We start from the raw sequence: 25,799 nt of genomic DNA on the forward strand, positions 1-25,799 counted from the left end.
CCCACATCGGATGTAGACATGAGTAAAAAAATAAACTGAAAAACGAACAATACACCCATCGCGTTAACATGTTTTTAATGAAAAATAACGGTATTTGCTAAAACCAACAAACCAGAGATGAGGGGTGGGCTCCGTGCTGCCGGGTTCTTGTGTGATCATGCGTCCGCAGCCCCGTGACTCCGCCGTGCGTTCACGGTAGCACGAGTGGAAGCACAGGGTCTTGGGATTAGCGCCAAAGTGGTGTCCGGGACCCCACTTTGAGAATCGCCACACTGCCTGCCGTGTTGCACCAGGAACCGGCCGCTCGGGATGGCGAGCCACAATGGTGGCTAGGAGGTGAGCTGCTTTGAAAGCGAGACTTCACACGTGGCTCTTTCTTGCAACAGCCTGGAAAAGCCCGAAGCAAATCAGAACAGGACGGTGTGGGGAGAAAAGGCACAGGCTTCTCTTAAAACGAGACACAGGCTTCCCTTAAAACGATACGCCTGAAGCTTACACCGCACCTTTTCCTTGCCGCGCTCGGCCTTGCAGAGATGCGCAGTGGCATTTCAGAGGACCGTGGACACCCCGAAGGCTGGTTCACACGCCGAGAGGTGACGGAATAGTTGGAGACTCACGGAACCGTTTGCTTTGCCTTGCCCTCTGGGGACAGCCCTTTGCCAAGGTCCCCGAAGGATCCCGGTGGTCACCTTCACACGCAGGTTACCCAATCCCCCAGCCCTGTCACTGTGGCCGTGACGTGAGCAGCACACACAGCCCCGCGCTGCAGCAGCGCGGGGCCGAGCTCACGCGGACTCGTGCTCCGGGAGCCGTCAGGTGGGGTGCGGTGACGTGCAAGGTCGCGCAGAGAAGTGTGTTAAGAGCGGCCTTCCCTCAGTGTGCACGCTGGCGTCTCGGGCCGGCTCTGCCCCCGCGCGTCCTATCAAGCAAGTAAACTGTCTTCTATCAAGCAAATAAAGTATCTTCAGACGGCAGCGGGGTGGGGGTCCCAGAGGGGAGGACCCGGCCCAGGCGCGCACGTGGAGCCCCCCCCCCCCCCCCTGCCCCGAGCTCTCTGCGGTGACCGAGTGGCCGACAATCCCGGCCAGGGTAACCCACGCTGGCTCATGCCCCTCCTCGGTTCAGCCAGAAGGCCCTTCGCTGCTTACGCCCGTCGATTTTAATGTTTGGGGACCCATATGCGGGGCCAACAGCCACTGCACCTGCCAGGCCGATCTGCTCTCGGCGAGGCGGAGGCGCTGGCCCGACACATGCCGGCCGGTCCCCCCCCCCAGCGCTGGCGGAGCCGGGGGGACGTACGCCCTGAGAACAGGAGGGGCGGTGGGGGGCACCGGGGTGACCTTCCCAAGGACAGGGCCCCGCCCACACACCCTGACCTGCACTCTGGGGTCATAAGGAGACTCCCCGGTACCTTTCACCCACCCCCCCCAGCCAGGGCCCGCCCCATCCCACTCACCCTGCGGGCTGTGGCACCCCGCAGGTGTCCCCCCTCCCCCTGCAGGGTCCGGCTGTCATCCGCAGGGCGGCGGGTCCTGTCCAGCGAGCGAGGAAGTTATTAACAAGATGCACCTCACCTCGCCCGGTCCTTCTCCACCACCCCGCCCCCCAGCCGCACGTGCCCGGGGGACGCCCGCCACCTCCGCCGCCTGGGCCAGGACAGGGGGGCCACCCGGGAAGCCCGGCAGCTCCAGGCGAGGCAGCGCCCGCACCATCTGGGTGGGCGGACCGACCGGGCTTCTGCTCCGTCCGGAGGCTGAGCCCGCACCTCCACAGCAGGAACGTCCGCCCGAAGTTCTGTGTTCCGTCCTGGGACCCTGTGCACGGACACGGCAACGGGGCCACGTCACCGTACCGCCACCCCAACGGGGGCCTCCGGCTCAAGGCCGATCCTTCTGGCGACGCAGACGGACTCTCTGTGGCTACCGTCATCTACCGACACCGAGAATAACCCACTTCTTTGAGCTCCAGGCCTCCAGGTCACACCCCCGCCCCTCAGCGGGCCTCCTGCACAGCCCGCTTCCCGTGTGGTACACACCACGCCCTCCTCCCCTCCCTCCCTGCTCTGCACGCACCTCTGCCCGCGGCGCAGCGAGCTGTCCTCCCCACCCTCCCACGGTGTCCTGTGACTCTCTGTAACCACAACCGCCAAGGGACTGGGACCTCTTGGGGGGCCGGGGGAGGTGTCAGGCGGTCGCCCGTCACCGCCGCCTGGTGCCGTGTTCCCACCCTGACCCGCGGTATCCTTTAGGGCATGGGGTCTGGCCCTGGCCTCGCTCCCCACCGCCAGCCTTCCCCAGTCGAGCTCCGATCCGCCCCCCCCCCCCCCCGCAAAGGCCGCGGCATGTTTTCTGGGTTAACCACTGAAGAGCTAACTCTCCCACCACCCGCTCTGAGCCCACATCGTTATCAAGGATCGTCACAGCAAGGCCAAGGGCCGTGCTGGCCCTTCCCCTGGGCTGCTATGGATCTGACCACGGATCCACACGTGGGGTGGGGGTGGGGGTGGGGGGGTACAACCTCAGAACAGGAGTGGGGGGCTGGGCTTCACCCCCCCACACCCCCAACCATTCTTCCAGCGCAGGGGTGAGGGCAGCCTCCTCCTGAGGCTGCCTCACCTACCCTCACCTACCAGACTTGCCCTGTGGACACTCCTCGCACCTCTGGAACCGTCCCCCATGCCCCACCCTCCTCCTCAACTTTCTGGTGTATTTTTTGGTCTGGATGACACCCTTTTCCCTGCCGTCACCATCACAGTCCTGTGATCTTGTGCAAATGTTCACAGCATTGTTAGGACAGAGACCGTCTCTCATTCATTTTTCTACGGAAACACTCTGTCGTGCCAGAACTCCATCAGTGTGCCCCCACCTAAAACGTTATAAATTTGATCCAGAAAATATTCTTTGTCCAAGTGTGGATTTATTTCAAAATTGTCAAGATTTATATATTATTTTATTACATATGATAAGCAATTTTTAGCTTAAAGTAAAAACTTTCACATTTAAGGTGTTTTTTAAAAAAAAGATACTTTAAAAACAGACATTTTTAAAAGAGCTTGCGGCACAGTCTTAAATATTCACATCTTAGATGCTGCTTAGAAAAGGTTAAAAAACCAGGGAAAAAATCATTTACAATTGGCAGAGATTAAAAGCTCCTAATCTGCGGGGAGAGCATGTTAACGACACATCATGAATTTCACGTTACGAGTGTTTAACAGTTTAATCAAGCGTGGCCTTTCCGCCAGCACACAAAACGGTCACGACGGTCATGGCAGCTGTAGGGGGAGTGATTACTGCATCAGGAAAGGCGTCCTTCACCAAAAACACAACATCAGTCCTTCCAATGCTCTTTTCAAAGAATTTCTCATTTTCAACTTAAGAGAGAAGAGCAGCATTTAATTACTGCATCCCTGGTTGGGGGGGAAAAAAAAGGAAAAACAGTATCATAACCTGCCTCAGGAGCAAACGTGGACAAAACATTCCCGCCAAGAGACAGACACATGAGGACCTTTTACAAGAGAACTCAGTGAAGCCATCAAAACATTTTCTAACTAAAACTCTGCTGAGTATCACTTGAAATCAGGAACTGAAATTTGAAAATAATGTTTTAATGTCTGAAATGGCATTTATTTTAGGAAATCTTTTCCAGCACACATGCTAATCTTAATGTAAAGAAATAAACATAAATACCAAAGAAAACCTAACAAAAGAACCAAGTTTTAAAACAATGAACTGGATTTTAAGAAGCAAAACGTTTACGACAAATCCTCAGAATTCAAAAAAAATAAATAAATAAAATTCACAAGACTTCGCCTTTCACATTTTCTTTCCAAAACAGTTTGTTTAAACTATCACTTGATGCTTTTATGCATTTAAAATTACTATTTGTATACGGATTGTTAAAAGCATGCACCAGTCAGGGCGCCTGGCTGGCTCAGTCAGAAGAACATGAGACTTTGGACCTCGGGGTTAGAAACTTGAGCCCCACGCTGGGTGTAGAGATTTTTAAAAAAAAAAAAAACCTTACTAAATAAAAAAATTAAGGAAAGCACTCACCAGGGGACTAGAGCTGTGTGAGCAGATTCTATATGCTGCCCTCAAAGGCAGAGGGTTAAGCACTTTCTAGTAGCCTGGCCATGGCTTTGAACTCAGTCTTACAGGGTGGATATCACTTCTAGGTGACCTGTCCTCTTGCTGAGAAACGGCACGACATCTCCCAGCTGGGGCCCCGAGGACAGGCGAGCTACCTATGGTCCCCCTGCTGGGCAGCCTACCCACCTGGGTTGACCCCGTATAGGCACTCATCAGAAAGAATCATCCATTTGAGATGAATAAAAATCGTATTTCTACAGTTTCCTTCATTGTTCACGTTAGGCATACGAGTTTGCTGTTTTTTGTATGTAACCTGTTCCCAAATTTCACCCAGAAGCAAAGTTGTGCCTCAACAGAGTACTTTTCTGAACCGGTCAGGTTTAAGGTTATAATTAGGTTTTTCCCTCCACGACTAAATTAGTACATTTCTCTGAAAAAAATGCAAGAAAATGGTAGTTACTCTTGACACATAAAATAAATATGTTTCTACTGGCTTCAAACAAACACTGATGTTATCAGACCTCAGTTTCTAACTTCCTGTTTTTTCGTTTTTTTTTTTAATGTGGAATTTTGTTTTACTGGTGTCTGTCCATCCCATTTACCGAGTATTTGCAGTCAGGGAAGGATCAGGAATCTCTCATCAAAATTTCCTAACTGTAAATGTTTAATTGGTAAAAACAGGAGGTTCCAACCTGGTTGCTACACATGTTCTGAATGGTTTTGCTTTACACGGCAAACTTCTATCGATCTTATTTAAAAAGTAAATAAAGTAAATGGGGGGGGGGGGCATGCGGAGAGAAAGTCTACGAAAAACAGCTTTTTACATCATATTTGAATGTGCATATCCTAAAATTCACGTAACTGTGTCAAGATCAGCAGAGGACCAGAAACGACAAGATGGAATTTGAACAGGCTCACCTTGCATACGGGATGTACGACAGGCTGTACCTGCAAGAAAAATTCAAAGATGCTGAGACGATCCAGACACCTGCCGCTCTTCTCCATGCCAAGGGGCCACACTCCAACACCGTAACAAACAAAACTGCGCGATGCTGTGCAGTAACCCTCAAAGCACAGCCCCAGACCGGTAACAGCAGCTTCAGCCGGGAACTTGGTAAACGGGCAAGTGATTGTTCCCCGCCCCCCGCCTCCCGAACAAGAAACTCTGTGTTTTCAGGAGCCATCTGTGGGACTCGACCGCCCGCTACAGTCTGGGCCTGCTCCGGTAAGAAGGTCACCCTTTGAAGTCTTCTCGATCAAAAGAGTAAAGCGAGAATAAACGGCATTCCCCTTCAGGGATACATCAACCATCACGTACAGATGATGCCACAAAATGCAACCTCTTACAGAAAAAGGCCAAGGCACGGGATTTACATCTTCCCACGGTTCCCCGAACAAGAGGGAAGCCACGCACAGAGAAGCGCAGGTAACACCCGTCGAGGCCGCGACCAGCGGAGGGGAACAGGGCGCAAGGAAAGACTGATCTCGCAGGGGCGACGTCAGAGAGGCTGAAGGCCAGGAGCCCGGGCAGGGTGGCCTGACCCCTGCAGGGAGCGCACGAACTCAGCTCTGAAGAAGGAAAACCCTCTGACAGATACAGGATCTGTGACAAACACGGACGCGTGTGAGGAGGGGCGCAACCAACCGGATCACACACTCACCGCAGCCCAGACCCTAAAGAGGCTTCCCGGAGGAGGGGGAGCATGTGGCCGGGAGGGAAGGGTGAGGCCGAATACTCGGAGGGACAGGTCACCACAGGCAGCGGGAAGGCAACCACGGGCAGCTGACTCTGTGGAACCACGTGGGTTTGAACTCATTGGGTCCACTTAAATGTGGATTTTTTTTTTTTTTCCCCAATAAATACAACCGGGAAATTTTTTGGCTGGAGATCTGCACCATTTTGAAAAAACCTGGCAGATGAAGCCCGCGGCCGAGGAATACCAAAAAGAATTAAGGAATAGGTATAATCGTAAGACCACACTACAGGACACATACAGAAAACGCGTATTAATCGACTGCTTCTGTAACTGGCGAAGCTTCAACAGTAGGCTCTTGGTAGTTAAGTTCTGGGGCAAAGGTCACACACAGATTTCCGACGGTGGGGGTTGGTGCCCCTCGTGCCGAAGATCAACTGCATTCACTGACGATTCAGATGGGACGTGCCAGATATTACAGGGCCACATACAGCAGAGGGAATTCTCCCTTGTAACTATCGGGCGATATCAGTATTCTCCCGGGCTTCTCCCTGACATGGCCTCGCTTGTACGCGTCCATCTGGTATTCCCTACATGTGCTGTCGTTTCTTTCTCATACGAAGAAGAAGAAGTAAGGGCATCATTGTGCAACAGCACCCCACCCCCCACTGGTGTGACCCCACCCCTCCCCAGTCACCACCGAGCGACGTGTGGGTCCCACGGGACACTGCAAATCGCACTCATCTGACCTCTCAGGAGGTCCGTCCCCTCCAGGGCACATGCTTCGAACCATCACACGAAGGGCCAGACATTCCCAGGCTCAAAGGCTCCATAAGAAAATGCTTATCGAGACTTAGGGCATTTGAAGTTTCTCACCAGCCTAAGCAAGACTTACCAGGTCATCGACAAGAACTGCAATATGCAGAACAACAAGGCCAGGCCCTTCTTGTGCCACTAACAACAGCAAAAACAGACAAACAGCAAGTTAGGAATCTTTAAAAATATTTTTCTCAAACAGGTTTCAATTCCTCCCCTTTGAAAACGCAGACAGCTTCATTTACGTTATTAAGCTTTACCGTGACAAATTTGAGACTCGGCAGATCCAAAATTTAAATCTCTGTGAAGCATCTTTCCTTTCTAAAGTCTCCGTGTCAATTTAGACGCTGGGAAATACAGGGCACCGAGTGAGTGTCCCCGAAGTAACCGCGTGAGGCTGCCCACGCTGGTGCTCTCCCGCCAGCTCTCCAAGTCGACGCCACCTTTACTAAAATCAACCCTGAAAACCCCACGGAGCTATCCGATCTCTGTCCTGGGTGGGATGTGCACCCTTTACTCCTTTCTCTCTTGCTCCTGGAGTTATTTTTTGAAGAAAAACGGCATTTTATCGTGATCTTCTAGAGTAACGTAAAATTAACAGTTTCGGTTTTAAAATGGCCTATTTTTAGAATTCCTTGTCCATTTTTATTTTTGCTTACTTCTTTACTGATTTTAACTTACTGCCTATAAATAAATAGGCTGTTAGGCCAAGGCCAAAACTCAATGTTCCATACAGATATGCAAATACTCTTTAAGAACATTCTTTTAGGGGCGCCCGGGGGGCTCAGTCGGTTAAGCCTCTGACTTCGGCTCAGGTCATGATCTCACAGTTTGTGGGTTCGAGCCCTGCAGGCTCTGTGCTGACAGCTCAGAGCCTGGAGCCTGCTTTGGATTCTGTGTCTTCCTCTCTGCCCCACCCCCGCTCGTGCTCACGCTCTCTCTCTCAAAAATAAACAAACATGAAAAAAACTAAAGAATATTCTTTCAGTCATCATTGAGAAATGAGGGGTAAGAATTGTCACCCAATTAAAGCTCAGTCCATTTTGACACAGAATATTTCTAGAACATATATGCTACTGTTTCTTTTTTTTTTTTTAATGTGTAGTTTTCTCGATAGCTCACGAACCACCTCAAATCCCTAAGTAGATGGGGGGGGGGGGGCAAATAAATAAAGGGAATAAAGACTCAGGAGCACTGGAAAGTGCAATGAACTTCGGGCTAATGAAGAGCTGTTCACCTTAACAGTAACAGGTATATTGAAGTTCTTTTGCCTGCCCGCCCTTTTTTTTTAAGCGATTTCACATCTTCTTAAAAATTAATTAATTAAAGTAACCTCTGCACCCAACGTGGGGCTCAAAGTCACAACCCCAAGATCAAGTCGCACGCTCTTCCGACCAGGCCGGCCAGGCGCCCCCTTTTGCTAATTTGTTTGGGTTTGTTTTCTTGCCCTTTCTTACTAGTTTTGACATCTTGCGACTCGGAACGCACTCCCTCATCAGCGGCCTCCTCTCTGCTGCAGGGGACAGGATGGCCCGGCTCGCGAGCACCGCAGACGAGGGCAGACAGACCCCAGCAGGAGCCCCTGGGAGCCCAGGAGCCGTCAGGGTCAGGTCAGTGTGCTCCGGAGGTAAGCAGGAGCCCGCCTCTGTTGGATGGCGGGGTTCATCGCGAGTGCAGCCACTAAGCTCATGTCACGATACACAATGTCAGGGACACCCAACCTCTGTGGGCTTCAAGAAGCCAGACTTTGAGCTCCTTTGGGACAGCAGGGTGAGCATGACGGTGAGGGGCAGTTAGCAGAAAGCAGGCACAGCTGACATACTTACCCAAAGAGCAGCGCACAAGGTAAGTATGAAACACAACTATAGGAAAGGAAAGAAAAAATTGCAAATGTGAGTCCTTTCAAAACCTTAAAAAAAATCATAAACTAATCTGCATCATTTGCATGCATAATAAAACTACAGGACAAGATCAGAGCCGCGGCCAAGTCTAGTGCATTCCACACTGCGTGCCGAGTTCGCCCTCCCCTCGAGTCCGTGGCTGCAGTGTTCCCAGGCAAACCGGAAGCTCCCAGTGAACGATCCGTTGATCAAATCAACGGAAAGGATGCTTGAGGAATGGCTTAGTGGTATCAGCTGTTCTTTTAATTTGATCTTCAATTTTTCTAATTCTCGTATAATTAACATCAACGGAGGGACTCAACCCTTCTACACACGACTCCGTGCTCGTCACGACACCCACCCTCTTAATCCCAGACAACCGCCGTTCTTACGAGCGCTTGTGTTCGTGTCTGGCAACAGAAAATCGCCAACAGAGTGCTTAGTACGACTGGGGACGCCCAGTAATTCTAGTTTACTTAACTCTACGGAAGGAATCTACTGTGATGATTTCCATGCAGAAGATGACAGCACCACTCCACATCCCTGGGTCCCCCAAGGGGCAGGTGACAGCAACAGAGACAAGCAGGAGGCTGGCGGACAGAGAGCCCTAGGCTTTGACGCTTCGAGTGTTAAATCAGTCATTCGGTCCAGACTCCAGTCATCTTCTCTTGAAAATGAGGACGCTGTCTGCCCACGGGCTCCGAAGGGCTCGGGCAACGAACGAAGCAGAACTGGTCTGCGACGAGCTTGAGGTGGGGGCCGGCACTGAGGAGACGCCACGTGAGTGGCCGGATGGGCGCACGGCCATTATCAGGCAAAATCTTACGTGAGCAGCAAATGAGACCACACACAACAGTCAGGTGGACATGCTGACTGGAGTCATCACCGAAGTTGTGTCACATAAATACTTAACGGTCTCTTCCGGGAAACGGTCTACCTTTCTAAATGTTTGCACAGCCTTCTCCACTTGATGCTTATACACGACTAAGACGGGTTCCAGGAGACTCTACGCAAAGCCAGTCTCCAAAAAATCCTAGTAAAATATAAACTTCTCACGGTCTAACGGCATGAGATAACTTCCCAGTAACCTAGACAAAGTTGAGTGTTAACGTATCGCTATACATGCTAACACACGAAATTCTAACTGGAAAAATCGGAAATACGGTACTAAACTATGATGACAGCGAAAAAGGACACGAACGAGAAGTTAGTCTGAAACAGGTGTTCCCTCGGGTAACGAGGTGGGAGGAGACACACATTATGGCTGAGAATGAGCCGCGTCTAGAAGCTTAGCAGTGGTTACAAGGACAAACCGGCCGATACGACTGACCTTACACTCTACAACGTGCGTTAAAGAGGCAAGAGGAAGCCGCCAGAGACACAGACAAACACGCTGGGAGCCGGGGGCTCAGTGCACACAGGGACACTCGAGTTCCTCGGCCCGGGACCCCAAAACATCAGCCGAGAACCCCAAATGTGCGACGTGAAAACGGTTACCCGCCCCTCGCCCGGTTCACAGATAAAGAGAACGCCAGGTGTCAGGGTGACGACCTGGCAGCCGTGCACAGTCCGGTGACAGGGACCCGGCACACTCACAGGTCCGGCCACAGAAGCCACGCTGTTGGGAGTACAAACGGTGACACGGGAAGGCACCAAAGCCAGACGACCGGCTACGTCAGTTGAGCCCAGCGTCCCCGAGAGGACTCCAGTGGCCCCGGAGGAGACCTGTACTCCGGCCCCACCTCCCCGAGAGCACACACCTCCGGTAAGAGGCGCTCTGCGGGGCTTGGAAACAGCGTTCAAGCACCTCCCAGCTCCGCTTTGAACCCACGGAGCTCCGACGTCAGGCACGTGCAACAGAAGGCGGGATTTACCGAGTCGGCCAATTTAGGTGACGCTGTACCATCTACCTCCTGCAAACACACAGGCCTAAGGATGTGAGGATGACAAACAGGCAGCGAGAGAAACAGAACAGTCCAGACAGAAGGGCGGGCAACCATCTGCAAAGCAGTAACGCAAGACACGTCCAAACGCGTGGATTGTCAGTGTTTACTTACAAGCATGATAATTGTTGCAAGCAATCTTGTCGTTTCAAACATTTTCTTCAGCTGCTTCATGGGTCCCATTAAAAAGCACGTACTATTTGAAACAAACAGGAGCAGAGATGAGTCTATAATTTGTCTGGCCGTATAAACAAAAATGCTTTCAAGAAAAGACATCCCGTGCTGGTTTACTAATAAAACTTTCTCACTAGATCACTTATATTTTTCTTTAATATTAAAAGGAAACCTTCGTTTTTTTTTAAAACTTGTTTATTTTAGTAAGCTCTAGGCCCAACGTGGGGCATGAACTCATGACTCCGAGATCAAGAGTCACATGCTCTATGGACTGAGCCAGCCAGGCTCCCCAAAAGGAAACTTTAATCTAGTTTCCTATGACCCACATAAATGCCTTTTTACACATTACTGGTGGTCGGAGGGATCCTGAACTCACAGGTGACCTGCTTCCAATCTGTGCCAACTCAGTCACTACCCTTCCTCATTTCCGCCCGTGACGGGCCAGAGCGATGAACGACGCCCTCCGGACACCGGTCCGTTTAAAGCCCCCGACAGCGGCAACACATACACGTGCTGAGCTGGGCTCTGCTCAGACCGGAGCCTGGAACGGAAGGCCTGCAGGCACGAGCCCAGGAAAGCGGGCTGAGCTTGGCCTCAGCTCACACAGCTTCACGTGACTACCTCTGATCCAGAAGATCACGGAGGAGACAGGAGGTCACCTGGGAAAGCTAACTCCTGCCTCTGACACCTACTTCAACAGACCTCCAAAGACCCAAACATGCACCAAAGATCCTCAGACAGGAATTTGCGAAAGCCCGATCCGAAATGCCACTGGGCTCGCTGGCGCTCGCCACCATTAAGGCCGGATCTTCGGGCTGGTCGGCTGGAGGGCCGGTCCTTTCTCTCACTAAGACGGGGCTTCACAAGCAGGGAGCGGGGCTCCGGAGGACGGTCTGGTGGGAAGTGCGCCTGGTCACCTCACTGGGCACACCCCCGGGGTAGGGACTCACCCAGCTCCAAGGATCACACTGGGGTAACGGAGAGAAACACCCGGCAAGGGCCCCAAATGCTGGCTCGCCCTGCCCGCCCCACTCCGCCGCGCCGCTGGCCCACGGCAGGGAACGATAAACGTTTCCTGCGCGAACATCAACTGTGTAGCTACAGAAGCAGACCCTAGCAGGAAGTGCTCACCGGGAAGGAAGACCGCGATGGCAACAGCAACCCAAACGACCCGAAGAGCCCGGCTTCTACACGTACCTGGCCAGCGCAGCGATGTTTCCGAGCGTGTAAAACACTGCGAAAAGCTTGATGCCCCCGGGAAGCCACAGTAATCCAGTTCCCTGAGTTAAGACACATTTTAAAATCATGACACCACCGTGACAGCTTGAAACACAAACGCGCTACGTACGATCGTTACATAATATGCAGTTTAAGTATAAATGCGCCAATGCAGACTTTTTGTAGTTCTAAAAAGGCAGTGAGCTTTCCTTGTCATCGACTCTGAGCCTTCTGCCTGTTTTGCGGGTCGGTGCGCACAACTTAGCGGTAACACAACCTCCCCTGTGCACGTGAGTCAACCTCACTCTTACGTCAACAGGCCTCGTAAACGGCAAGTTAAACAAAGTAGTTAAGGCATCTCGATTCCTGACCCTACAGCTCTTTACACACATGGGGTTTTCTTAAAAAAAAATGATTTTCGGGGCGCCTGGGGGGCTCAGTCGGTTGAGCGTCCGACTTCAGCTCAGCTCACGGTGTCACAGTTTGTGAGTTCGAGCCCCGTGTCAGGCTCTGGGCTGACAGCCCCGAGCCTGGAGCCTGCTTGGGATTCTGTGTCTCCCTCGCTCTCTGCCCCTCCCCCGTTCATGCTCTGTCTCTCTCTGTCTCAAAAATAAATCAACATTAAAAAAAAAAAATTTTATTTTTAATTATTTTCACAGCCCCTAAACCCCATGAAATGTGAACGCCTCCCTCCCCGTCCTGATCTCCTCGCCCCTATTTGAGGCGACATACATCCCGTGGAAACAGACTCACTGCGATCGACTACAGGCTGCTCGCTGCCGCTACACGGGGTCATTGGTCTGACAAAAAGTAAAAGCGATCGGGCAACACGAAGCTTTAACTCACAAGGATAGAGAAGAGAATGCCGCACACGAAGCAGATCGCAAACCACTTCAACCTGGTGTTGAAACTAAGGGACGAGGCATCCAGGACCTTAAAGAGGAAGGGAGATCAGAACACGTTCTTAACCTGCCATGAACCAATCTGATTCTTTATGCTGAATTATGGCCCAGTTTCACTTTAACCCGTACGGGGAATCGGTCTTATGCTGCACATGGTCGGGCCTTGGAGAAGAGCCACAGTCCACGGCTGCCAAGGGAGATGTGAACATGACCTGGGACTCACATGGTCCTGAGAAGCCGAGAGCCCTGCCCAGGTGTGAGAGCAGCTGTGACAGCAGCCCTGGGCCCCCGGTTCTCCAGGGCCTTACCTGGGCAGGACACCAGGCACACATGGACGTGGACCAGTGGACACAGCATATGATGCGTGTTATAAAATACTCAGTGCTTAAAGAAACAAGACAAGCGGACTGTGGACCTATGATGCGGAGACGGTCCCGGCACGCAGGGATCACCACCTCCCCGCATCCCCGCCGGAGGTCGCATACGGCAGGCTCCCTGATGCAGAGCCTGAGACAGGGATCTGGTACACGAACTGCTCTCAGGAGAAACCCTGTAGAAAGTCGGGGGGCTGGACGGGGAAGGGGGACCTGATGTGGCGTCGGCTGGAGTTCAGCCCCGGCCTGCAGCGTCACCCCGCACCTCAGTGTCACTTCTGCCTCGAGGCAGGGGGCCAGCCTTCCGGAACCCACCTCCGTGGGCAAAGTGGGGTGACTGCAGGACCTCCAGGGTGAGCCGCTGGGAGATGGGTACACCCGCCCCGCGACGGGGACCTGGGCAGCCAGCAGGGGTGATCATTTTCATGCGTTATAAAAGTTCACTTAAAACCAACTCAGGAAAGCCCTAGGTACCCCCTCACCCATTATTAAAAACACATTACCGGAAAGATCATTTATGCTAGAGCAAGAGAATTCCTGTATGCTGTGCAAATTCTGACCAAACGGTGAGAGAAGAGAGCGGCAGTGACCCCGCTCCTGACACACTGATGGGGGGGGGGGGAGGCAACACACTCTTGCAACTTCTGTCCCAGTGAGGCTGGGGCGGGACAAAAGCAGCTGCCTCAAGAAACTAGAAACAGATCTTGAGGACTCATGTATCAACATGCCATTTCTGACTTACGTTACCGTATATACTCAAAAATGAGACACGCTTAGTATGTATTCTCGAGAATAATGAAGCAAAACCAGAAAATTTTATATGCGAAAGCTCAAAATACCTTTGGCTACATTCCTTACCTCGACAGGTTAGTCTGGGAGTCCTTATGCAGCATGAAAAGTAGATAAAAATAACTAAATAAAGATTGTAAATGTAACACACATCACTTTTTAACACATTTAGGAAATGTTTTTTCAAAAATTTGCTTTAATTCCCATTCTTGCTTCCAGCAACGTCCCCCGTTTACAGAATCGCTCCACTGTACGTGAAGGCTAGACCAGCCGTGGAAACATCCGAACCTCACGGGACCAGAAGGGCGCCCACCAACAGTGTCCCTGCTACACAGAGCACAACAAAGCCCAGAGGTGGAGCACGACACGGGAGGCGGCCCGCGACACGTGCAGGGCAGGGACCTCCGTGAGCCCGACTTCCGAACGGTCAGGGTGAGGACACCGCGATGCGGGTGCGTGTCGTTTGCACTTTCTGTACAAGTTTAAATCACCCCACTGTTGCTCTCCTGTCGGCTCAGCTATTTGCACAACAGGAGGCGTCTCCCCCATTACCATTTCCACGGGGTGATCTTAAAACCGAAACCGAAACAAGTTATTTCTATTCGTAAATACGGAATACTCAACCCGCGAGCAAAGACCGGTCTTGAGCTCAGCGTAAAGAGCTGAAGGTGAGCCGACGGCGAACACAGGCAACAGGTGTCCAGCGACTCTCCTGAGTGGGATCGTCACCCCACCTTCCCGGGCGCCCTGCGCCTGACCCAGTCCCCTCCCCTGACTGGCAGGCTCACGCGTCAACGGCCACCCCTGCCCTCCCCACTCCTGTCACCTACTGCTCTCTGGTCATCCTCTCCCACTCGGGACCCCTGATCACAGGTCCCACCCTGCATCCCGGCAGAGTGTTGGATGCTTTCGGCATCCGCACGGACGGCCCGGCCTCCCTGCGCCTCCCCCCCTAGTCCCCGCGACCTTTGCCCTCCAGTGCACTCAGTGAGCCAGGCCACTCTCACTACCCGGAATCAGCCCACGTCCAAACTTCAAGCGGCAGCTGCCGGCCCCCGACGGTGGCCACGCTGATTCAACTGCTTGTGTCCCGGCTGCACCGCGGCCTCTGGGTCCCCTTAGCCAGCCCCCCGGTCCTCCTCCTCCCTTCTGTTCTGCGGAACTCCCACGCCACGCCGACTCAGGAGGGCCTTTGGAATCCCCCTTCCGCCGCACCCGTCTGGCAAAATCCCACCGCGACTCCAGCCTGCCGTCCTCTTCCTCTGGGCGGTCCGATGGCACGAAGGGGGGCTCACAGCCAGGTGCTCAGGTCATCGGCACCTTCCGGCGGGCCCTGCCTGCCCGGCAGCCTGACGTGACACAGTGATGTCTGTCTGCCTCTGGCTCCGTGGCCCGCTGGCTGCTCAAACCTCCAGTCTTGCCCTGACACTTCTGGCGGGCAGCTCCCCGTCTTTCACAGGAAACGGAAACCATCAACGCGCCCTCCCTCCACCGTTTGCCGCCGGACCGCCGCGCCGATCTCGAGAACCTCTCTCCTTTCCCTCGGATCACCACGGAGGTCGAGGTCGGTGCGCCCTGCCCTAGAGCCCAGCCCTCCACCTTCTCTGGGAACCTGCACTGTCAGCTCCGCACCCCCAAGAGCGCCCCGAGTTCTCTCCCTGAGACCATGTCTCTCCACCTGTCCCCGTGATTGGGCCTCTCCCGTCTTGAAGGAAAAGCTCGCCTGATTTCCCTCCGGCCTCTGCTCACCCATTCCGCAAATACCTACGGAGTGCTCCCGGGTGCCAGCTCCACGGGCCGCTCAGGGTCTCGCCCTCCCTGCACCTGCGCCCCGCACCTGCTCCCTGACGTCAGGCTCCCGCGAGCCCTTTGCGTGCTGCTCCCTTGACAGTGAGTGGAGCCCCGGGCAGGGCCGAGTCCCTGGGGGAATGGCCCAGAGGGAAGCCAGCCCTTCCTGGGTTCCAGCCTCCTGCTGCTTCTATCGCAGAAAGTGCTCCAAGGCAGGAAGTGCCCTCTCACGTGGCCTAGTGCTTTAACCGGCTACTGGGGGCGGGAGACTGGGGGCGGGAGACTGGGGGGCGGGGGGTGACTTCAAACAAGCAAATGCCCAGCGAACAGAACAGCAGGGGCGGGATGTGCTGCAGGGGAAATCAGGCAGCTCCCAGGGTGGAGGGCAGGGGGGGCAGCAGCCAGGGCGGGTGGTCCTGCTGAAGGCCTCTGGGGACGTGCCTCGAACTCTGGCCTCCACCCTCTCCACCCTCAGCAGGATGATGGGGCAGTCCCAGATCTCAGATCCCTCCTCCACTGTCTGGCCACCTCCCCATTCTGCCCTGAGCCAATTCCATCAAGTCCTCCCACCCCGGCTCCTATGCGCCCGGCCGCACTCAAGGGACACCACCCTAGGTATCACCAGCAGCTCCTGGCATCCTCCCCGCCCCCCCACCCCAGCCGTACCCTGACCGGCCCGTTCCCCGCTGTCTGCACTCGCCAAGGGGGGCCCCATCTTCTCAAGAACCCCCACCCCCCCGCCGGTCCTGATGACTAGGGGGTTCACTGCCACTCTCCTCCCTTCCTCAGCCCCAGAAACGCCTCCTCCAAGATCCTGCCATCACGCCAGGCCACCTGCTGCTGCTTCTCACTGTTGTCACTACCATCCCCTGGGTCACCCCCATCACTGCCCCATCACAACTCTTGCTCTTGTAAGGACTCTGCACGGGGCTCGCCACCATCCCCCCACTCCTGTCTGAACTCCTGGGGACTTCATCACTGCAGTAAGCCAGATTCCAAACTCTAAGACTCTTGGCTTCTCGAGCGTCTCTCCTCCAAAGGTCGAATTCTGCACCTTACGTCAACCAGGCCCCTTCTCTCTGGCAACAAACGCACCACGTGTCGACAATCTCCGTGACCTCAGTTTCAAGCGTCCTCCTTCCGATCACCAGCCCCTACCCTCCAGCACCCCTCCACCCCCACTCTGGCTGCCCTCCTATAATCACTCGGCCCTCTGGCCCTCTGACACATTCACTGGGCAAAATGTGAACCCTGGTGAAATCCAACTCTGCCAGTCCTGCCCTGCCCTCCTGCTGCTGAACGTGACTCCCGCTTCAAATTCAGGACCACTGCCCACAGGTGGGGCCCTGTGCTGCGAAGAGTCCCAACGCTGCTCCCCTCCATTCGTTTTCCTATTCTCTAACCAACCACTTCGCACCTCCTTGAACTTCAACGCTCACCCCCTCCAAACTTCCACCTGGCAACCTCATTTCCTGTTTCAGTGTGGACAGCTAAGGAGTAGGGGGAGAATCCTCTCCCGCTCTGAAGGCAGCGCCTGGAGCTGTGCCACACGCTCTCCCCGCTCTCCCCCCGCCGCCCGCACACCAGCCTGCGTGAGCTGGCCAAGGCCGGCCCCTTCTCTTGTGCACACGTCCCATCTCCTGGGATTTTCCCAACCACTCCTGGACGGCACCCCAGCAATGATCCCCTCTCTTGCCTGCATCATCAGCTTCCCCCTCTTCTGGACTATTCTCGACATCTTTCTCCCCTCTAGACTGTGGGCTCAAGAAAAGGGGCACTATCACCTCCCTGTCCCCAAGGCTTAGAGCGGCTCAGTACAACAGAACTTTCCGCCACGAGATGTCCCACTCACGTACTGTCCTGTACAGCAGCCACTAACACGTGTGCCTCCTGAGCACCTGAAATGTGACCCGTGTGACTAAGAAAGAATTCCAGATTGTATTTAATTTTCACTAATGCAAATGTAAAAAACCACACGCAGCTCTGGGTCCTGTACTACACAGCACAGACGTGGGGCATAAGGTGGGGAACAAAAGAGCGGCTCGATCGATGGGTTGGGTGAGCCATTACTGCCCTAGTGGCATTTCTCACACTACCTACCGCTCGTGGATTCTTGTGTTGCCACTGTGATTGGCCCAACTGGTCACAGCGTCCCCTGAGAGCCGAGGCTTCTCCGCCAGCCCAAGCCCCCAGAGACTAGCCTAGAACCCCGGCCACAAGAAGTGCTGAGTGAACACGACAAGGAAGGGAGATGGGAATGGAAAGGGACTGACAAACGACCCTCGGGCAGCACTATGGGGTTGTAAGTGCCCCACTCCCGGGCCAGGCCAGTAACGGCTCGTCAGCATGCGCCCCACAGAAACACTTACAAAGCAGTTCCTGCTCCACTGCTATTTTTAAACCTCTCGCCAGAGGAAGTAACCCTCATCAAGCCTTCCGGCTCAGAGCGCAGAAGCAAAGGATGTTTTTGTTTTACGTTTAACCTTGTGGCAGGGGCTCGATGCCCTAACGGACAACTTCTAATTCCGCGTTATTTCGCTTTTTCAACGACCTTCCCCGCCCCTCTCCTGCGTCCCGACTCCCAAAAGACACACGCACACACGCACTCCCAGCGCCTCGTCCGCCTCCAGGGGCAAAGCAACGCACGGGAACTGTAAGCTCTGGGCTCGCTGCGGCTCGCAGGACAAAGCCGCTGCCCACCTGCTGGCGCTGCCCAGCCGGGTTCAGGGTCCAGGCCGAGCGCAGCAAACCCAGCGGAGCTGGGCTGAGAGCGGCTGGCTGATCCGGGGGCGCGAAGACGGGCAGCAGAGGGGCTCCCGAGGGTCAGAAGGCCAAAAGCGGGGCGTGGGGTGGGTCTCAAAGCGAGCCTCTGCAGACGCCACGAAAACCGGGGAGGCTCCCCAGAGTCTCCCCGGGAGGCGGCGGAGTCGTCCCTCCGCAACGCGGCCGGCACAGGACCGCCCCCGCCCCGCCCGGCCCGCTACCTGCGCGGTGAGGCCCTGCTCCTCGTCGTCCTGGCCGCTCAGGACCCGCCGCAGCTTCTCCATGGCCCTGCTCCGCCGCCGCCCCGGCGGCTCCCGCTTGCCGGCCCCCGGTGCCCTGCCGGAACCCGGAACCAGGAAGCCGGAACCCGAAACCCCACGAGACCGGAAGTCCGGGCCGCCCGCTTCCGGCGCGCCCGCGCGCCCCGCCCTCCTCCCCGCCGCTGCCTAGCAGCGCGCACATGCGCGCCGGCGCCCGTCTGCCCGGGGTCCGGGTCTGCGCCCGCCGCTTCCCTCCCCTTCCCTTCCCGCCGGCCAGCCTGGCGGTGGCGGTGACCACCTCCCTCGGACCGCGGCGGGCGCCGCCTCCCTTCACCTGGCGTCGGGTCGCGGCGGACGCACAGCCGTTGCTGTAGGACGAATGGACCCGCGAACGCGGGTCCTCGCGCGTGGTGTCGGCGCTCCGCACCGCAGACCCACGGCGGGTGCCCCAGACCGGAGCCCCGGCACTGCAGCCCCGACACCCGGTACTGCGGCCCCTACGTCCAGTCTTGGAAGCCCCAGATCTAGTACTGCCAGCCTGTCCCCCAGCGCTACAGCCCCAGCGTCCCGTACTGCAGCCCCAGGGTCTAGCGCTGCTGCCCCGACACCCAGTACTATTAAATCCAGCGTCCGGCACTGCACACCAACATCAAGTGCAGCGGCCCCAACATCCCGTGCAACAAATGTGGTGTTCAGGCCTGACCCCAGGAGACTACTGAGGGCCATTTCGGGAATACTGACGGGGGTTCAGTTCCAAAGTGGACATCTCCTTACTAAGAGTGAAGTGCTCCAAACATCTGCACTTGGGGCGAGTCAAGGAGGGAGGGAGGGCCGGCTTTGGGGCACCCGGTTCTGTGTTCTGACCGCCAGGTGGCGCTGGGGCTCAGCTCTCTCCCAGCCCCATCTCCTCAAGACGGAGCACCTACTTTTCAAGGTTAAATGAGAATAGATGTACTTCAGATCATCTCAGTTGAAATAACAGGAGGCTGCCTTCTTCCTTTTTATGTGTGAGAGGTGCTCATGTACTCAGTTTATCTTCCAACCAGGAATTTGAAAGAGTGAGACCCTACTCAGGAGAGGAAGAGACAATCCAACCCATCTGTCCGGTTTTGCATAAACACTGTGAACCTCTGAACAACTGTTTACTGTTCTCTGGTTGGTCCTGGGTGAATGAACACCAGCAAACGAGGAAGTGGCTTTTTTTTTCTTGTTATCCACCATGGATTTTAAAGAGAGATTAAAAATTAGGTCTGCCCGTACAACATGAATTTCAGGGTATCTTGGAGTTTTCCACAAATATACTACCCTAAGGTCACCAAGGGATAGCTTTTGCTTTTCACTTTGCCAAGACCATAATGGAAGCATCTGTTATTTTGTTTTGTTACATCACCCAGATTCGTAAGAGCTGACAGTTAAAAGGTGGACGGACCCCTGAAGACTTTTATTACCCATGCTACTGTCTTCAGTAGAGATGTTGTCTAATCCCAATGAGATAAATACAGGTATTATTAGACCCCTAAGAAAGCAGATCATATACTGCTCTGAGAAAACGGTCCAATGCTCAGTATTTGGGGGGCAGAAAATACTTCTGTTTGGCCTATTTCTACTAAAGTGTGAGATCTTATCTTTTTGTCCTTAATTTTAAAAGATCGGAAAATAGATGATAAATGTCTGCTGTAAGATAACAAATCTGTACACTTCTAGTCAATAAAAAGGTATGTCTGTACATTGTTCAGAGACTTCGATTTGAAGCGTAGTGACTTTAGTTTTCCATATGCCAAAAGAGGAAATAAACCAATATCTCCGGTGATGGAGAGAAAGTTTTCCAAGGAGATATGGGGTTGAACCATGTAAAACTGGGAAAGCCCAACTACTTTTGACCTAAAAAGGGCAACTTCCTGTGTTTCGACCTGTACCTGGGCGTGAGAAATTTCACTTGGAAAATAACACTGGAGCTTTAAGAGTGTGGTTTGGGATCTTTCACTTCTTGTGCCTCACGAGCCAAGCTTAGTTTCCTGAAATATTCTGCACAAAGTGCATTGAAAGTACAAACCTTAAAAGAAGTCCTACATCGCTGAGTCTAGGCTCTGAAGCCAGCCTGCCTGTGTTAGAGTCCCATCTCCCCCATTTTGTTACTTCGGGACTTTGAACCAGCAACTCAAGCCTTTCGCTTTCTCAGGTGTGAAAATCAAGGCGATAAGATAACAGCTCCTCCCTTGCAGGGTTGTCACCAGGATTAAAGAAAACACCGCAGCCCTAGATCCTCATTCTTCATGGGTTCTGTACTTGCAAATTCGCCTACTTGCCCAAGTTCCTTTGTAGCCCCAGAATCAACGCTTGCACACGTTTTCATGGTCGCGGAAGGACACGCGCAGAACAGTGAAAAGGCAGAGCCACCTGGGGTGCGTGGGCCCAGCTAAGAGGGAGCGAGGTGACGCCCTCCCTGCCTTCTTGTTTCGACTCCCACTGTACACGAGTGCCATTTTTTGTGATGTAACAAAACCACACAAACTTGCCGTGTTTTTCACTGTTCTGAATGGCCCCAAGCCTAGCACTAAGGGCCATCTAGTGTCCGCACAAGAAGGCCTCGTCTCCCAGGCTGCTTTCCCAGAGCCGTGCCCCCAAGGGGCCCCGTGCACAAACCACCACCCCTGTTCCCACTGACTTTGGTGACGTTGGCTTGGTTCCCAGAGGGCTTCTTAGGGCAGGAGCATCAGAAAGGGTGTGGGGACCCTTCCCCAGTGGCAGCATGGCAAGCATGTTGAAAGAAGATACTTTAGAACCTTTGAAGTGTCCCACTCCCATCTCTTAAGACTGCATAAAGCACTTGGCAGAAAGTATTGAATGTGTCCGACACTCTTAAGTGTCCAGGCAGGAAATGACCCTTGAAATTGAAATTCTAAGCCCTGAGCAGTTAGAAGCAGCTTAGAAAGAGCACAGAACCCACAAGTCCGGGAAAGATCTCCTAATGTCTAATCACAGGTCTTTTATTTATTTATTTATTTTTTTTATTAAAAAAAAATTTTTTTTAACGTTTATTTTTGAGACAGAGAGCATGAACGGGGGAGGGGCAGAGAGAGAGGGAGACACAGAATCAGAAACAGGCTCCAGGCTCCGAGCCATCAGCCCAGAGCCCGACGTGGGGCTCGAACTCACGGACCGCAAAAGCGTGACCTGAGCTGAAGTCGGACGCTTAACCAACTGAGCCACCCAGGTGCCTCTCACGGGTCTTTTAAAACTCTCTCTTGAGCTGATTTCAACCACTTCTCTAGACATGGTAGCAACTCCTGATACAACTAGTAACATCGAATCTTCCTTAAGGACCGAGGCCCCAGAGTGCTTTGTGCAGAGAGAAAAGCAAGTCTGTTGCTATAGTCGTCTGAGCACTCATGGCAGAAGGGGCCGGGGTCAGAGGAGAGTGCGGGGGGCCAGGGGAGGCCTGGGCAGAGGGGAGAGCGGGGGGGTGGCAGGGTGCTCGGACCAGAGGAAGCAGGACGTCCAAAGACTCCAGTCATTGCTTACGAGGAACATGTCTGAGACGAGAACAGAGGAGACACGCCTTGGGAAAAACAGCCTACGTTCTAATAACGCTCCCTGGTTGTCCGCACAGACCTCGATTCTCCCCGTGGCATTTCCCAGCTTCGTTCCTGACAGCCCCTAGAAAGCTAGCTGCCCGGCCACCACTGCCAGGGCGGTGACACAAGGCAGGTGTGTGGGGCACAGAGGGGTAGCCCCACCCCCACGCCTCCACCCGGTCAGCAGGGGCAGTGGGGCGATTCGGAGACATACCTGCCCCAAGGGGAGACAGACATGGGGGCCAATAAGCCCCACGGTTTGAGAAGGTGATCCCAGAGCGGCCGGCGTCACCCCTGGCGGGTACGTCCAGTCCCTCCCCACCTGTAGCCCCTCTCCATGCCCTGGCTGGCGAGGGCCTTCTCTTTCTTCAGTGCGGAGGTCCTTTTAAATCCGTGCCTCTCACTCCTCTGCTTAAAAACCTCCAACAACTTTCTTGTGTTTTTAGAATAAAGGCCACAGTGATAATCCTAAAAGACATAATAAGTTAGGGGCACCTGGGTGGTGGCTCAGTGGGTTAAGCGTCTGACTCCTGGTTTCGGCTCAGGTCAGGATCTTGGGATCCACGAGTTCGAGCCCTGCGTCGGGCTCTGCGCTCCAGGAAGGGCAAGGGGCTGGAGGTGGGAAGGCACTCAGCACATTTGAAACAGAAGTTGTGTTAAGTGTGTTCGGCTGGTATGTGCAGCACAAGGGGAAGAAGGGGGTCAGGAGGTCGGAAGGAGGTGACTGCACTGTTACCTTTGAACGGGCTCTGGCAACAAATACCGCCTGCGCAGCTCACGCCGCGGAAATTTATATCACGCAGCTCTGCAGGCTGGACATCCAAGCTGGTCCCCTCCTCCCTGTGTCCCCAGGAGGCGGGGAGAGAGGAAGCTCTGGTCTCTCCCTCCTTCTATGAAGGCATCAGTTCCATCAGGAGGGGGCGCCACTCTCACGACCTAATCTAACCCTCATCTCCCCAAATACCATCGCACTGGGGATTAGGGCCTCAGCATACAAAGCTTGGAGGGACATCAACATTCAGTCCATAGCAAGCATGTTAAGGATCTGGGATTGTGACTTCCAAAAGATGGGGAGCCATTGAACTTGTCACGGCAAATGCGAAGGTGACACATTAGATTGGCTATTCGTTTGTTTATTTTTAAGCAGCCTCCACACCCAGCCCGGCGCCCACCTTGGGGTTCCATCCCGCAACCCTGAGATCAACACCTGAGCCGAGATCAAGAGTCAGATGCTTAAGCCACTGAGCTACCCAGGGGCCCCCAGATTTGCATTTTTGAAAGCTCGCCCACTCCTGCTTGACAAGTGGGTCTCAGAGGGCAGGTGTGGACGTGCGGAGATCTCTTCGGGTTTTTACAGTAGGCCCGAGGAGGGTCACGGTGGCTTAGACTAGGATGGCGTGGAGATGGGCAGAGCGACCAGTCACCAGACTAAAGGTGGGATCCATGGGCCTCCACTGAGGGCAGAGAGGGTGGCAGAGGAGGGGCGTGGGGGGGGGGGGGAGGGACGTCTGCACCAAGGAGAGGAGCAGTGAGCAGAGGGCAGGGAAGCGGCCCAGTGGGTGGCCCTCTGTCTAGGATGAGCGAGTGGGCGGGACACCAGCCACTGAGGCGCCTCTGTAATTCTGTAGCTCTCCCTGCAGAGCTAATGTGTATTCGAATGGCCCAAATAAACCAGGCATATCCTCTACTGTGGGCGCTTGGGGAGCGTCACTCCATTACTGAGCAGGAGACCCAGAATCTTTGCTGACGTCCAGCGACGCCAGATTTGCCGTGACACCCCTGTTCTCTGTCATTTGCTGAGCCACGTAAATCACCGAACGGTGAGTGACTGAAATGTTTTCCCCAAGGATCTGCTCTTTGTTGAAAATGTCCTGCTCCGTGGGGCGGCTGGCTGGCTCAGTCGGAAGAGCCTATGACTCTGGATTTGGGGGTCATGAGTTCGAGCCCCACGTCGGGCTCTGTGCCGACAGCTTAGAGCCTGGAGCCTGCTTCCGATTCTGTGTCTCCCTCTCTCTCTCTGCCCTTCCCCTGCTCACGCTGTCTCTCTCTGTCTCTCAAAAATAAATAAATGTAGGGGCGCCCGGGTGGCTCAGTCGGTTGAGCATCCGACTTCAGCTCAGGTCATGATCTCGCGGTCCGTGAGTTCGAGCCCCGCGTCGGTCTCTGTGCCGACAGCTCGAAGCCTGGAGCCTGCTTCCGATTCTGTGTCTCCCTTTCTCTCTGCCCCTCGCCCCGTTCATGCTCTGTCTCTCTCTGTCTCAAAAATAAACAAACGTTAAAAAAATTTTTTAAATAAATTAAAAATAAAAATATAAAGACACAGGATGACTTTTTAATGCCTAGCAGGCACTATATCTTTCCAAGAAGGTTTTACACCTCGATCCCTGATAAGAGAAAATGCCTTCCCTAAATCCCATCTCTCGGGAGAGGGAACCTCGTACCCTAAGAACAGAACTCTGCTCCTTGCTTTCTCTCTCTGACAACAGCTGGTGTTGTGAGACAGAAAATCCCTGTTGTGGTCCCGGCCAAGCGTAGCCGCTGGCCACTTAACTAATGTTCTTTTGAGGCCGTCGGGAAACTCATTGGTGGTCCATGAAAACAGGGGTCCGGGACTCATGCTTGGAATGAGTGGGCCAGCTCGTTGGTTGCTTGAAACCAAAAATATACTTGGCATTTCGTTCGTTCATTTCTCCTGGTCCATTTGCTAATATCCCTATTAGTTCTCGGAAATGCGACTTCAAGACTGCAGCTACGAGTCATGTGTTTCCCTGGTAACTGTACCGGAGCTGACCAGGATGCATTCTGTAGAGGAAAAGTGCGGGTCGGCAAGGCCAAGTCTCGGCCTCGTCACGAATGACACCGCCTTGCCTTCAAGGGGCTAGTGGATTAACATGCGTTGGCCGTGTACTCGGTACTCCGGGGAAGAAAAAGGTACCACCTCGTCCTCAAAGAATTTACAAGTTAAATTTCGAAATAAGATTTCACGGGCACGGACAGAAGCGACCTGGCGTGCACTGGGTTCTCACGTCGCCCATTAGACCCTTGCTAATGAGACTGTGGCCCCGACGGCCCCCCAGTTGGCATCTGGAAGCTTGTGCGAAGTGAAGTCTCCGGAGCCTGCCGGCCTCACGCGTGACAGCCTCCTGTTCACAGGCCCCCCAGGTGGGAAATCCGCACGGGAAAAGTGGGACAGGCGCTGGACCCCCCTGGTGTCTCCATGGATGCTCCCGGAAAGGGAGATGCCAGGGCTATCTTATTCAGGAAGTGGATTCTCGTACGAACAGATCTTAGTTCAAAATCGGTTTCATCTCCCGCTTTCTCCGTCTCTCTGGCTCCTCTGCTCTAACCCGTGTCCCGTGCCAGTGCCCAAGTGACCCGTGGAAGGCAGGTGATGGCCCCTCGGCCTTCACGCCCGCCTGGGACGCCCTTACAAACGGGCCAGGTCCTTCCAGCCTGCTCCAGTCGGGTTCCACAGGACACAGGCAAGCAGGACGCAGGACCGGCACCCGGGGGAAGGTGGCGGGGCCGAGGTGGG

The 25,799-nt window shown here is 54.2% G+C and overlaps 1 protein-coding gene and 1 long non-coding RNA gene across 8 annotated transcripts; both read right to left on the reverse strand.

Annotated features, from left to right (window-relative positions):
• Positions 1 to 58: 58 nt before the first annotated feature.
• On the reverse strand, positions 59 to 1,966 carry LOC123609284. 7 transcript variants are annotated; one of them, XR_006717715.1, is made up of 5 exons: positions 1,766 to 1,966; positions 1,457 to 1,532; positions 1,099 to 1,302; positions 504 to 919; positions 59 to 387 (listed from the first exon to the last, which is right to left on the reverse strand). It is a non-coding gene; the product is annotated as an uncharacterized LOC123609284 (long non-coding RNA). The 7 variants fall into 7 exon arrangements; XR_006717716.1 differs by having other exon boundaries at positions 1,731 to 1,966; XR_006717714.1 differs by lacking the exon at positions 1,457 to 1,532 and having other exon boundaries at positions 1,766 to 1,965.
• Positions 1,967 to 2,896: 930 nt separating this feature from the next.
• SFT2D1 (SFT2 domain containing 1) lies at positions 2,897 to 18,801 on the reverse strand. The gene is made up of 8 exons (XM_045500252.1): positions 18,651 to 18,801; positions 12,660 to 12,746; positions 11,793 to 11,875; positions 10,536 to 10,617; positions 8,425 to 8,460; positions 6,678 to 6,736; positions 5,007 to 5,036; positions 2,897 to 3,406 (listed from the first exon to the last, which is right to left on the reverse strand). Exons 1-8 carry the CDS (start codon positions 18,711 to 18,713, stop codon positions 3,367 to 3,369), a joined length of 480 nt encoding a protein of 159 aa, XP_045356208.1. The 5' UTR covers positions 18,714 to 18,801; the 3' UTR covers positions 2,897 to 3,366.
• Between the last annotated feature and the right edge of the window lie 6,998 nt (positions 18,802 to 25,799).

This window comes from Leopardus geoffroyi, chromosome B2 (genome assembly GCF_018350155.1).
Source record: "Leopardus geoffroyi isolate Oge1 chromosome B2, O.geoffroyi_Oge1_pat1.0, whole genome shotgun sequence".
NCBI classification, from domain to species: Eukaryota; Metazoa; Chordata; class Mammalia; order Carnivora; family Felidae; genus Leopardus; species Leopardus geoffroyi.

Excerpts from the sequence above, each read along its gene's own strand:
- SFT2D1 (XM_045500252.1), bottom strand. The coding sequence starts at position 18,713 with ATGGAGAAGCTGCGGCGGGTCCTGAGCGGCCAGGACGACGAGGAGCAG. Across the intron at positions 10,618-11,792 it reads AACATCGCTGCGCTGGCCAG|TACGTGCTTTTTAATGGGAC; the intron begins GTACGTGTAGAA and ends TGTTTCAAATAG. Across the intron at positions 5,037-6,677 it reads CAGTTCTTGTCGATGACCTG|GTACAGCCTGTCGTACATCC; the intron begins GTAAGTCTTGCT and ends TTTTTCTTGCAG.